The sequence below is a fragment of the Dunckerocampus dactyliophorus genome, chromosome 16 (genome assembly GCF_027744805.1).
Source record: "Dunckerocampus dactyliophorus isolate RoL2022-P2 chromosome 16, RoL_Ddac_1.1, whole genome shotgun sequence".
Taxonomy (NCBI): Eukaryota; Metazoa; Chordata; class Actinopteri; order Syngnathiformes; family Syngnathidae; genus Dunckerocampus; species Dunckerocampus dactyliophorus.
The window spans coordinates 2,324,771-2,337,938 of record NC_072834.1 but is presented as its reverse complement, the minus strand read 5'-3'; the positions used below and the strand labels follow the sequence as shown (position 1 = coordinate 2,337,938).

The following is a 13,168-nucleotide window of genomic DNA, read 5'->3' as shown; positions in this document are numbered from 1 at the left end:
AAGAACCCCTTGAGTGAAGAGGAGACTGAAACTTCAGAATATCGGGTCTGGATGCCTGTCTGTGCTGAGATAAAAACAAAAGACAAAAACAGATTATCCATCTTATCTGTTAACGGCGTTCTTATCTTGATGTCCTGCTCGAGTGTCTCCCTCTCCATACAGAGGACAGGAAGGACAGTCTGTGTTGGAACATTTTCACTCGGCCCTCACTCTGGCTAGTGGAAATGCTTTTGGCAGAATTAGAGGGTTTCGAGAGAAGGGATGCCATGAATGCATTTGAAAAGGAATGGATGTTTTAAGTAGATATTACAAAGTACCATCTCTTCCCGTGTCCGCGGGGAGCTTTCAGCAGCAAACCGATCTTTTAAATGAAATTATGCTCACGTGTTATTGCCTTTGACAGAACGCTTTGGGCGTAAAATGCACACAGTAGGGCTGCATGATTCTGCAAAAAAATGAGAATCACATTTGGCTAACACACGTAACCGGGCTGGAGCAATGACAAGAGTGTGTTTGTGTCAGGGTTTGTCAGCCCAAATTGAAACATTTCAGCCCTCCTTTGGATTTCGAATGCAATAAGCCCAAAACCCAAAGAAACGTATTCATGGAGATGAGGGATGAGGAAGGAGATTGAGAGATCTACGCTGATCTACGAGAGCTACGCTGCAAAATCCATTTTCATACACACCAGAAATTCATCCGGTCTTCACGCTACCTATCGGGAGCTGGCAATTGCTCTCTGCTTGTCTCTGTACCCTGAAAAACTAATGACTCCTGATGAGACTTGAAATCGGGCCCAATTCCAAAGCAAGTCAGCCAACTGTGGATTGTGAAACAAGGCTGTATTTTCATAGTGAAAGCCCGGCTTGAGACAGTATTTTCTAACAGTGTCTGTAAGAGTATCATTCTGAAATGTCCTGAAGGCAGAGGCTCTAATTTTAGACTGGAACCTGGAGGACGCAGCATGAGCAAGTCTTTTAATGCCTTTGGTCGTTTTACGTATACATGCTTTGACACTTCATGGAAAATAGGTAACTGGGACTACAACTACAGCAACATATAACTACGGTAGGACTTCTTATGCAACAGTTACATTGCTACGGTCCTATGAAATCCATTTTTTCCCAAATTTATGACAGTAAATAAAATCTTCATTCATTAAATGCAAAAATCCTTCCATTTCTTGATGCAATACATCATTGGCCAATTTTGCCCAGTATTTCAGACACATATGTAGCTTGGCTGACTCTTCTAATGGGATGTCGTCGTCTGCACACGTTGCTACAAAATCCTCTACAAACTGTAATGCTGGTGCTTGTGGTAAAGGAAGACATTGATGCAATGCCAATTGCTTCATTAATGTAAGATATTTTTTATGACACCCTTATTTTGTTTACACAGTGAGAAAAGATGTGGTGAACAATGCTCTTATTTTGAAGGCCGGAAGTGGGTTGTGTGTGTCTGACAGTTAAGACCAGCTGGGAGTAAGAATAAACATCCTAAAAGGCTCTTTTAGAAGCGGTAAAACACACTCATACAGCCTGAGCCGCACACACACACAGCATGCTCTGCTAAACTAAGCTAAACCAGCTAGCATCCAGTCACGCTCCATAAGGGATGAGTTTCTAAGTTTTTACGCCAACTTTCAGGTCAGCATTCCAACATGTTTCGGTTAGGAGGGGGCGGGTTAGTGTTTCTGATGACATTCTGCCACGATTGAATGGTCCGCCGGAGAAATACTTCCCCACACAAACGTTCCTTCTCTTCACAGTGACAGCATTTCGTTCACAATTCATCAGTACATTTTGTTTTTATTGGCAAATTCCATGATTCCATCCACAATTTGGTTAATCACAGGGCCCTATCGGTATGCTTAATTTACCCTCAACCTGAGTAGTCCATACATATGCCAGATGCTTGACATTAGCGGTTTCAACACATTTGTTGATGTCAAGAAGAAATCATCAAAACAATTGAACTTCAACTGTCTGCTGTCTGGCATTGCAACGTCACTAGTGAGCCAATAATCCACCTCTCTGTACTTGTTTTGTTGCGGTGCACTCTGTATGTGACTGTGGCAGACTTTCTCCACACTTTCTTTCTTTGAAGTCAAATGCGTGCCCTGCACTCAGAACCAAGAGCAACTGTTTTATCAGGAAGTAGTTTCTTATCACACAGTGCGCCACATGTGACTAAATGCTGCATGTGAATGAATTCGCATGGTTTCTATTTGATAGCAGTATCAGTTGTGAACATTGTACAGTGAGATTACCCGGATGTGGGTTTTTCCTTTCTGAAAAGTCTTCACTTTTAGTGTCTACAATTTGCAAATTAAGCCCTCTTTTTGAGAGCAATATTTTTCTTCCAGCATACTTGTATGTTCATTGTCCGGTACAAATACCGTAGCACAACTTGTCTACAACAACCTTCTGACACGCCATAGCAACATATGAGTGTGTACGTGCAGTGTATTAGTGACACGACAGCGCCATCTCGTACACTAACTGGAGAATGCACGCAAAATGGTGGCATAGGTTTCCGACGCTAGCCGAGGTTCCGTTGTGTCTGAAAATGTTTTAGAGCAGTTCAGGTCAATATTTGTGATTTTAGGAGTGATTTTTGGTCCAGAACTTGTTTCTTGCCAATTTATGTTGTGTGACATTTCCAGCTCATTTTGTTGTCTATTGTGACCCCTAAAAATGTGATTTCATCCACAGTGTCTCTTTGCGTGTGTGTTTGACTGTCTTTTCTGCTGCAAATGGCAAAACCTGTGTATGCTTGGTGTGTACGTAAGTTTCGGTGCTCAAAGAATATAATATTCAATACCACTGTGACTCATCGTGCCGAAAAAAACGACAGCTTTCAAGGCTGAGAGAGAAGATAAATGAATTGCGGGTGCGTCTGTTGAAACAGCCAAGAGGTCAGTGCAGCAGCAGTGAAAGCCAGCTACCTAATTGTTAGCAAAATAGCGTTAGCATCAAAGCCGTATTCCGACCGTGAGTCTGCTAAAACATTCATGATGAAGGCTGCAGAGCTTGTGAGAGAGTTAAAATAATTCCTTTAGCTCGATAAATTGATTTCATCTTAAAGTGCAATAGTATATTTTTCAGTTGCAAATACCTTTTGAGTTTAAGTTTTGTGTGTTTTGTACGAGCTTTGTGATCAGTTGTAATGCACACATGTAAATAACAAACACGTTAGAAAGACATGAACCGTCCATAATACAGTATGTTGGTAGTTCTATTTTATTAGAGAAAAACACTGGATAAAGTTTATACATTATTTTATCTGTTCATAGTCCTTGGTGGAGAAAACCCACAGATATTTTTCGTAGTTGGTCACCAGGGTTGCACACATCTCAGGAGGGATTTTGGTCCGCTCTCCAGATCCTGCAGGTATAGAGGCTGTCGCTTGGGAACTCAGATTTTCTGATCCCTCCTTAGATTATCTGTGGGATTCAGGTCTGGAGACTGGCGAGGCCGTGCCAGGATCTTAATGTGGTTGTTCTTGAGCCACTCCTCTATTGCCTTGGGCATATGTTATGGCTCATTGTCATGCTGGAAGACCCATCAAGGCCCATACACAATGTTTGGACTGGGGCCAGGAGGTTGTCTTGCATGGTCTCCAGAGCGAGGTCATATCCAGTCAATAGGTTATGGGTTATTGCTAGTTGGTAGGCAATCAAGTACTTATTTTACTTAATCAAACACCAAACTTTTAAATGTTTTGTTTTGGAATGTTTGGTTGGTAAAATTATGAACTGGTCAAGACTTTGTAACAGGGTAAACTTACCAAAATCAGCATGGGATCAAACAATCTGCTCCCCCACCATGTATGTGTTTGATCAGCATTGCTGCCTGCTGATCACAGTATGCATTGTCCCTTGGCCTGGCCAAAAGTTGGGGTTGGCGCGCCGGCAGGGGCCCCAGGCTTTTATCAGACGCTGCATTTGTTTTGGGGGATGGGGGTATTGTAGAGACAGCGGCAAAGTCTATAGATAAAACCCTGTGTCAGGAGAGACCATGGGTACGTTTACATGCAGGTTGGAAAAAAAGTAGCGTCCACACTGTGCCGTATTACTAAGTAGTTGCATCCAGTCTGAAACGGATAACTGAGTGAAAACGATGTAATACATAAGGCACACCTACGTGTGGCGCTGTGAACAGACACGCGGACGAAACCACGTGACACACCAAACCATAGAAGCGTAACCAAACCAAGAAGAAAGAACGCATGCGCTTAAGACTGTCGTCCTCCGCTTTCCAAGGCTCGCCTAGACTTATGACAAAGTGGAATGACATGTGCGTCATTTTGGGAGTATAGGACAAGAAAATACCAGGACGATGTTGACTGGGGTGAGTCATGACACTCGGAATATTCTAATATTATCTTGGCTTGTCATCAAAGCTCGCTTCTGGTCACATGACGGCGACGGGTCGATGATGTCATCCTTTTTAAAAAGTAGCTGCTTGATCGTCTGTATGGAAACGACGAGCCAGCGTTTTACAATTTTCGCACTCTGGAAGCCGCTTTAAAAAATACTGTTTCACGGCACCCAGAACGATGTTTCCGTGTGGACGAGAGGCTGAAACGACAAAATACTTTCGACTTGAAAAGGTTTCCGCGTGGATAGCCCCTGAGTCGGTTTACTGCCAGTTCATTCTCTCCGTTCCAGTGAAGTCCTCCGCTGGCTCTAGTTCCATCGTTGGCCGAACTCTGTGTGCGAAACACTTCCTGCTTCTGTTTCTGAACTACAAAGAGGATGCTATGCTACATGCGAGTAACTAACTCTTACTACTAGAAGCCGGCCGGTCCAACGAATACCGTAGCTTTCTACAGCTTTTATGTGTGGTTGGTAACATACAGTATTAATGTGTACAGTGGATCCCTGCATACTCACGATTCAGCATTCATGGCCCTGTGAATTAGAAGATTTTACGTACAAACGTCTTATTTCTTTTTGTAAAACCTCCATGAAGAAAACTGGAGCTGCGTGTAAAAAGAGATACTTTTAGAATTTCACTTGTTCACCACATAGTTTTACTTGACTTTGTTCTTATACGGATGTTGACGTATCCGTACCTTTGATGAAGTGCTGGACAATATCGTACATCAGATATCGGTACTAAAGCCAATATCGAGCATCTCTATCCACGTCGCTTCACCACTGCAATGTGGACTTGCTGCCTCACTGATGAAGCGACCATTAAAGAACAATTGCCCGTGGGAATTTGTCCCCCTTCCTTTCTCCCTCCCTCATCATCTCCTTCAGTTCCTTTGTTGTCTCAATTGTTCAGCACCATCAGTTTTTGTTAACTGGATGGTGGGACTCCAACTCATTTGAATGCATGAATTTAATTAAGTCATCCCCGTTTTAATCATGGTTTATTGTAGCAGCCGCTGCGGGGAAATCATAAATTGTTTAATACACAAGTGCTGGGGTCTCAGAATTAATGTTACGCTCACTGTCAATGTGCGTGTGGGTACGGGCAACAATTTTTTCTCTCCTGTGGATGTCCACGGCAATGGAATTAAAGCACGCCCCACAGGCATGCTTTAAAAGCTGTCAAATGTCCACGCAGCAAAGTAAAGAGCCTGTCATTTGTCACCCCTTCAACATTTAATGTTCACTTATGTCAAAAGAGCCTTTAGGTCATACTCACTGGTAATTGATGGCAGTGCTGTGTTGCAAGTAGAGCTTTCTGGCTGAATTACAACACAATCAGTATGGGTTTCCCATCCCTGTGCAACACTAAATGACAGTGAATGTCAGTGAAATAACAGTGACTCTCACTACCAAGGCGTACAGGGTACACACATTGCTTTGAATTCTACTGGGTATACTTGGATGACGATTCAGAGGCTTCGTTCTGAGCGGCAACCGAGTTAAGAAGTTATCGTCCTCTGTGAGCAAGATAATTGATGTTCTCCAGCACAGTCACAGGGGACTGTGTGTTGAATATACTCATGCTGCCCCAAGACTGCAATTTTACCACAATGAATCTCCAGTGTAGAGTTAAGCCAACCCCATTTCCAATTCAGTAAAATGTTTACCCTCCTTAAAGGTTTTTGATTGATTGTTTTCATCCTCATGAGTGAAATGCTTTGTTGTGTCCCCATTTTGTACTTATTTTACGGATATTTACCAGGGTTTCCCCTAGAATTTTTTTGAAGCCATGGTGGTGGGCTGTGTGGGACTGCCGTCGCTGTGTAGTGCCGCCGCTGCGGCTGCAATTTTTAAAATTGTATTTATTTAATCTTGGACTTATTACCTACAAGCCACAGGTGTCCACATATTAACATGGCATATTCAGTCCACAGAAAGATACTTTTTTTTCCCCAAACAGTGCGTGTAACATAGCTAGTTAAGCAGCAGCCTACCAGAAAAGTCATCCATTGTCTTCATCCTCCTCCTGGGAATTAAAAGCACTGGGCAGTGTGCTTCTGCTTGGTACAACACTGGCATGGAAACGGATCAGAGAGAGATTCTCCCGTCCCATTAAGAACAACGAATACATGAATTTATTGTTAATTTCCCCCCTAGTCAGTCACTGCCCTCCCTACCTTAGTATCTTTATTTTTGGAAGGGCGACAGCATAAATAGTAACTTCCCATAAACCTGCCCCCTGTTCACGCTCTAAACCTGTAGTTTGCACTACTTCCTGTCAGTCAGGCTCTCCCTATTGTCCTTCCTTCTTTAATGCTGTCTCTTAATCGCCACAGAGAGCTTCTCAGGGGGATTGGTTGCCAGGAGACAGGATTCACTCCCCATTGTATGCCAACAAAGGTGGAGGGGGTGAGTGGTGCGTTTACAATCGGTAACACCGGAGAGAGTTGAAGGTCTAGAGGGCGGGGGGTTGGCCCTCCACAATCACTCCACGAGGAGTAGGACAGGAAGGGAGATAGACTGGTAGTGCTGGCAGGATGGGCGGTGGAGTGGAAGTGGGAATATTCCTTCTGCTCGTTTCCGAGCTCCCGTTAAACAAGCTGTACTCACTCTGTAGTAGAATTTGGAGGGAGTGTGACTCTCACAAAGACACATTGGTGGCATGGGTAATTCTTAAGCTTGCCCCCCACCCCCAATATAACGGTAATTATAAGGTTTATGTAATTACAAAGCTCAGTCCGTTCCATAATTTAATTCCACAAACTGATATGCTAAAAGTTTTTTTGTTCTGCGGGCATACAGATGTTTGAATTTAATTTCTCCCTGAGGTCTCCGCTCTTGTTGACCAAAAAAAAATTATGAATATTATCCTGGGGAAGATTGGTTGTTATGCTTTTGTGCAGAAAATGCACCAGACTGGTGAAGTACATTTTTGCATTTTTAAGAACTAGTGTGTTATGTGTTAGTCCAACTGCCCTTTCTAGCAGTATGGTTAATGAACCACACATGCTTTGGTAATTATTTCCCTATATCGCCTCACAATAGTTCAAATATCGTAACAGCACGGAACAGTTATGAGTGTGGAGTGGTCTTTTTATCATCTCTCATGACATCGAGACAATTTTCATGCACCCTCTCAATGGCTACACTGAAGGTGTCCAAAGTGCGGCCCACAGTTGCCTTTTTTTTGTATTGGCTCACGACACTAAACTCTAAAAATATAATTTGAAAAATTGCCAAGTAATTTTACAAGAATAAAGCCAAAATATTAAAAGAAGAAACTTGTAATCTAATGAGCAAAAGTGGTAATTTTCTCTTTGGTCTTGGTCTCTTTGGTGACGAAGGCGTCTGAATGGAAAAGACCACGTCTTTTATCCACACTTGTTTCTATTAATTCAAAACTGTCGTTCTCGTATTCAAGAACAAAAAAGTAATTAGGTTTTAGTTTGTATTTCCAAGCCTCCATGTGAAAAGAGGTGAGGTAGGGTAACTTCATCTCTGCTTAATGACATCATTTTCATTGACAACATTAAAATGCTCCGACAGTGGTATTTTCTGGCACCAATTATTGACGAGTATTGTTGTGGTATAGTTCCACTTCAGCTATGATTTATGAGAAAATACTCGCATGAATCCATTTGTGTTTAGCACATTGTCGAGCAGAGGCTGCGCATGCACAGGCTGGATGAAACGGGTTTACAGTAAACTTCCCTGTGTGTTGGCTGAATTTAGAATCAACCATTACACTCTTGTCTGTGTTCCTCTGCCCTGGCACTGCTGTCATCCGAAAGCCACCAGCCAATGATGATGATACCATGCAATGACATTACTTCACATTGTGTTTTGTGCTTTGCAAACCTACCAAATGCTCAAACGGTTCAGCTGTGTCAACATGGCCTGGAAGACTAGTGGACTCAACTGGTAGCTGCTGCTGTTACGCAATATTTGTTGAAACATCACAATGACAAGACTAGACTATAGAAGCTTCTTCTTCAGAAGAACTTTTTGTTTGTCATAAAAACACTGGGGGTGTGGCAAGATCTGGGCACTATATAAGGGTGATAACAAATAAATACATTAATTAATCACACAGTGAAAGAAAAGGAACTCGATCATTTTTACAGCGTCAATATATTGCCACGTGCTTGCGTTTGTTTTCCCCGTCCCGCGTTTCCAAACAGACAGGAAGAGGATTCACCCTGTGCATTGGTTTCAGCACGTTGGCACGTTTGCCCCATACAACAACGGCATGAATGGAGTGAGCCCTTTGCCCTGCCAGTCATGCAGTCGCTTTGTCTCTGTGGGTGGAGGTGGGGCCGCTAGCATAGACGCAGAGTGCAGAAGAGTGGAACATAGCAGAAATGTATTTGGTAGATTGCAAATACATCGTCATATATTTTTAAAATACTTTTTCATTGTACTTTTCCTAAAAGTAATGTTAAAATCTTGTCTCTTTCTCATGTATCTTCTTGACTCTTGACACCACTAAAAATCACATATAAAACACACAAAATGAATCTATTTATTCCTCTACTACTACGTCCTCTTATTCTTATTCCGCCTCCTTCCCCACAGTTCTCAACCGATTTAAACCAACCATCCATTTTCCTCCTCTTATACGGCTCCGGGTTGCGGGGGCAGCTGTCTCAGTAGGGAAGCCCAGACTTCCCAGTCCCCGGCCACCTCCTCCAGTTCCACCGTGAGGACACTAAGGCATTCCCAGGTCAGCTGTGGGACATAATCCCGCCAGCGTGTCCTAAGTCTGCCCCCTCTTCCGGCTGGGCATATCCGGAACACCTCACCAGGGAGGCGTCCAGGAGGCATCCGGACTAGATGTCCGAGCCACCTCAACTGGCTCCTCTCCATGTGAAGGAGCAGCGGCTCTACTCTGAGCCCCTCCTGGATGTCGGAGCTTTTCACCCTATCTCTTAGTGTGAGTCCAGCCACCCTACGGATGAAACTCATTTCAGCCGCTTGTGTCCGCGATCTCGTTCTTCCGGTCACAACCCAAAGCACATGACCATAGGTGAGGGTGGGAACATAGATGGACCGGTAAATTGAGAGCTCTGCCTCCCGGCTCAGCTCTCTCTTCACCTCGACAGTACGATACAGCGACCGCATTACTGCAGACGTTGCGCCGATCCGCCTATCGATCTCACGCTTCAACCTTCCCTCACTCGTGAACAAGACCCAGAGATACTTGAACACCTCCACCAAGGGCAGGACCTCATTCCCAACCCGGAGGGAGCAATCCACCCTTTTCCAACTGAGAACCATGGCCTCGGATTTGGAGGTGCTGAGTCTCATCCCAGAAGCTTCACACTCAGATGCAAACCTCCCCAGTAAACGCTGAAGGTCACAGCCACAGGACCACATCGTCTGCAAACAGCAGAGACTCCCTCGACGCTGCACCTAGAAATTCTGTCCATGAAAATTATGAACAGAATCGGTGACAAAGGGCAACCTTGGTGGAGGCCGACATTCACCGATTTAAACCAGTCCAACATAAAAACGTTCAGGTTTGGCTAGTATGGCACGTTGGCTAGTATATAAGGGTGGCTAGTATAAATAAATAAATAACTGTAATTAATTAATCAGGTGGCAGATTAGGCCGTCGCCCAGCCGGGTGGTTGCTGGTTCAAGCCTCAGTACTCGTGTATTAGTTCAACATATTTATATTTTTCAACAATCATTCTCCATTTCTACATTTCAAATTCCGACATTTTGATTGTCTGATAGCTGCTCCCGCATATCTCAACCTCTTCAGACCATTCCAGCATCAAAAATGTTCAGCTCATTCAGGACATGCAGGCTATCTATCAGGACTTCTCAAATGTGCCATAATTCAGTATTTTATGTGACAGTTTTACCATTAAAAATGAGTGAATTTCAATGTCGCCCTCCATTGATGAGAAATCATTTTTACATTTTTAACATGACATGTAACATTCTGCTCATTCTGCGCTTGACAGCAGGGCTCAGGTGGTAGAATGGCCGTCTCCCCACCTGATGGTTGCTGGTTCGATCCCGGGCCGGTGAATAGATTTCGACACACTTCAAAGACGACATTCATTCTGCATGTCAGTTCAACATCTCAGCAATCACATGCAATTCCTCCTGAAATTGCTTCATCCACGGCAGTCCCATTTGCATTTTTGATAGGCTGACAGTCACCTTGACCTTGCTCATGCTGCGCTATGTAAATGAATGAATGAAAACGACCAACAGTGCTGCCTGCTACCGTCTGTCACCTGACATGCTGTCACATTAATAAAGCACAGCTAGTGCTTCGATGGGTTGTGTGGATCATATAGTTTGGAAGATTACCACGGTGCCAAATGTTCTGCTCAAATGTTGGCTGTGCAGTTTGAGCACTACTCGTATATCCGCTTGTGTTTGGGAAGAGTCGCACTTTCTTGTTTGTTGTGATGGAAATCTTCTCATCCAAACAGAAAACCTTCCAGAAAGAATATGCAAATGTTGCTGTTGATGAGGAGTTCACACTTGTAGCTCCTGTTGCAATTATTTTAATTACTTCTGCATGTTTGTCTCCTCCATCTGTCTTTGTAACGGAGCTCAGTGGGATGCAGATGACTTGAAATGCAGCTTGAATGAGGAATTGTTTTTTAATCGTTCCTTCAGCGAGGATGAAGAGGTAATGCTCATTTTTTACCTGCAGACAATTGAGGTGACATCTGTTTGTGTTTTCTCTTTGACATTATATTTGTTACACCTTTACTGCACACTAATGCCGTTACATATTGGGAGGTTCCTTTTTTTTTTTTAAGCCCCCACCCGCTGACTCAAAGGTGGATGGCTGTCAGAAGATTTTAATGCGTTGAGGCAGCATGTGACATCTCCATTCTCTGTGCCCCCATCCTTACTGGGCTTTAAAGCTTGCTGAATAAAAAAAATCATATCCCAGTTGATGTCCTCAGGAAATTATGTTTATTTATTCCAAGAATAAATGCTTCAGAGTCCGCTCAGCTTGAGAAGGGTTAAAATCTCTGGTTATCACCCTTCCCTCCGCTAAGCTAGGCTCTACTCTATTACTGTGTTTTTTCACATTATGCATATTTTAAGAGGTACTTTGCTGCTACAACGAGATGTAGCCATATTTATTTTATGAGTGCAACATTCCCTGAACCAAAACATTTGACAGCTTGCTGGTCTCCTTTTTTGTCTGATGTGCGAGTTAGTGCAATTTTTTTAACTGTTTTCATCAGCGTCGGGAGTGAATCAATGCTAACAGCAAGTGCCCCTCAAGTTAAAGCTGTTTGAAACCTTTAGCTCTGTCTTTGTTGTAGAAAACTTAACTTTCCTTCCCACTGTTTGTTTCTCTCCACAGGTTCGGCTGCCGGACTGGAGATAACTTCCACAGGACCGACGTCCATCGAGAAAGCCAGTGGCCAAAGCGTCAAACTGGACTGCATGTTCACTTTAGACCCTGCCGACTCAGGGCCTCTGGATATCGAATGGAGCTTGCTGTCCTCAGACAACCAGAAAGAAGACAAAGTGGTATGTATTTGTGGACTTGTCACACAACACTAGAAAGTAGTTAGCGCCATTAATCCCTTCCAGAAGGTCCAACTCAAAGCGAAATGTACTACAGCCAGATCAATTTTTCTTAAAAGAAATCATGTAAATCCAATTAATCTGAAAGCCAGAAACGCTAACACAAAACACGTTTTTCTAGTTTTACATGCAGAAAACAAATTGAAGTGCACACACGCGACGAACGAAATGGACATTTAAGGTTACTTTGACCTTCAGTGAAGATGTGATTGTTGCCAAAGACACGACATAACAGCAAGATCAACACGGACACCACCTTCCTGTTTTGCCGTGAGTGATGTTTTTAATTCAACAGTGTTTCTCACCTCTAATGTCGTTTGATTTCTTTTTTTATCACAGCTGCAAAGTAACACAAAATGGAGTCAAAAATGATAAACACGGTGGGAAATAGTATTCAATTCAAGAAATAACTCATGAAGGTGGTGTCCGTGTTGATCTCGCTGCCACATCGTGTCTTTGGTAACAATCACGTCTTCAGTGGAGGTAAACATAACCCTAAGGTTTAACCCTTTCATTCATTATTTATATGCATTTAGAATTGTTTTATCATGTGTGACTATTAGGGGTTCACGAGACAAAACGCATACACGGGATTGTGGTCTACAAGGCCGAGACGAGATTTTAACATTACTTTTAAGAAAAGTACAGTGGAAAAAAATACAAAAACATACATTATAATAATGTATTGCAATCTACTAATTGAATTTCTACTACGTTACACTCTGTGTGTATGCTCGCGGCCACGCCTCCACCCACCGAGACAGAGACCGTATGACTGACAAAAGGGCTCACACCGTTCATGCCGTTGTTCTATTGAACAAAGGCCCCAAGGTGCTGAAACGAGTGGACAGCGTCAGCTCTCTTCCTGCCAGTTTGCACATGGCAATATATTGAGGCCGGCAAAATTATCAAGTTCATATTGTTTTATTGTGTGATTAATTAATTTATTCTCGTCCCAGTCCTGCTGCCAAAAATTCTTTTCTGAACGAGAAATCTCATCACATTTTAATCTTATGACACCCCTAATAACGATCATTGTGAAGCTATAAAAACGTGTTTTGTTTAACATTTTTGAGACTAGTGGCGTAAGTGTGTTAGTTAGCAAAGAACTACACAAGTCAGCTGTTGATAACATCATAGACGGGCGCCGAAGCTGGCTTCCAGTTCCTGTTTCCATGTATCAGCAAGCTAATAGCCTGCTAACAA

General features: G+C 43.1%; 1 protein-coding gene across 1 annotated transcript in view; it reads left to right on the top strand.

Annotated features, from left to right (window-relative positions):
• cxadr (CXADR Ig-like cell adhesion molecule) overlaps positions 1–13,168 on the top strand; it is a 45,341-nt gene that overhangs the window by 12,093 nt on the left and 20,080 nt on the right. Inside the window, exon 2 of the mRNA XM_054754306.1 lies at positions 11,736–11,905. Coding sequence (XP_054610281.1) covers positions 11,736–11,905 — 170 coding nt within the window. The remainder of the gene's footprint in view (positions 1–11,735; positions 11,906–13,168) is intronic.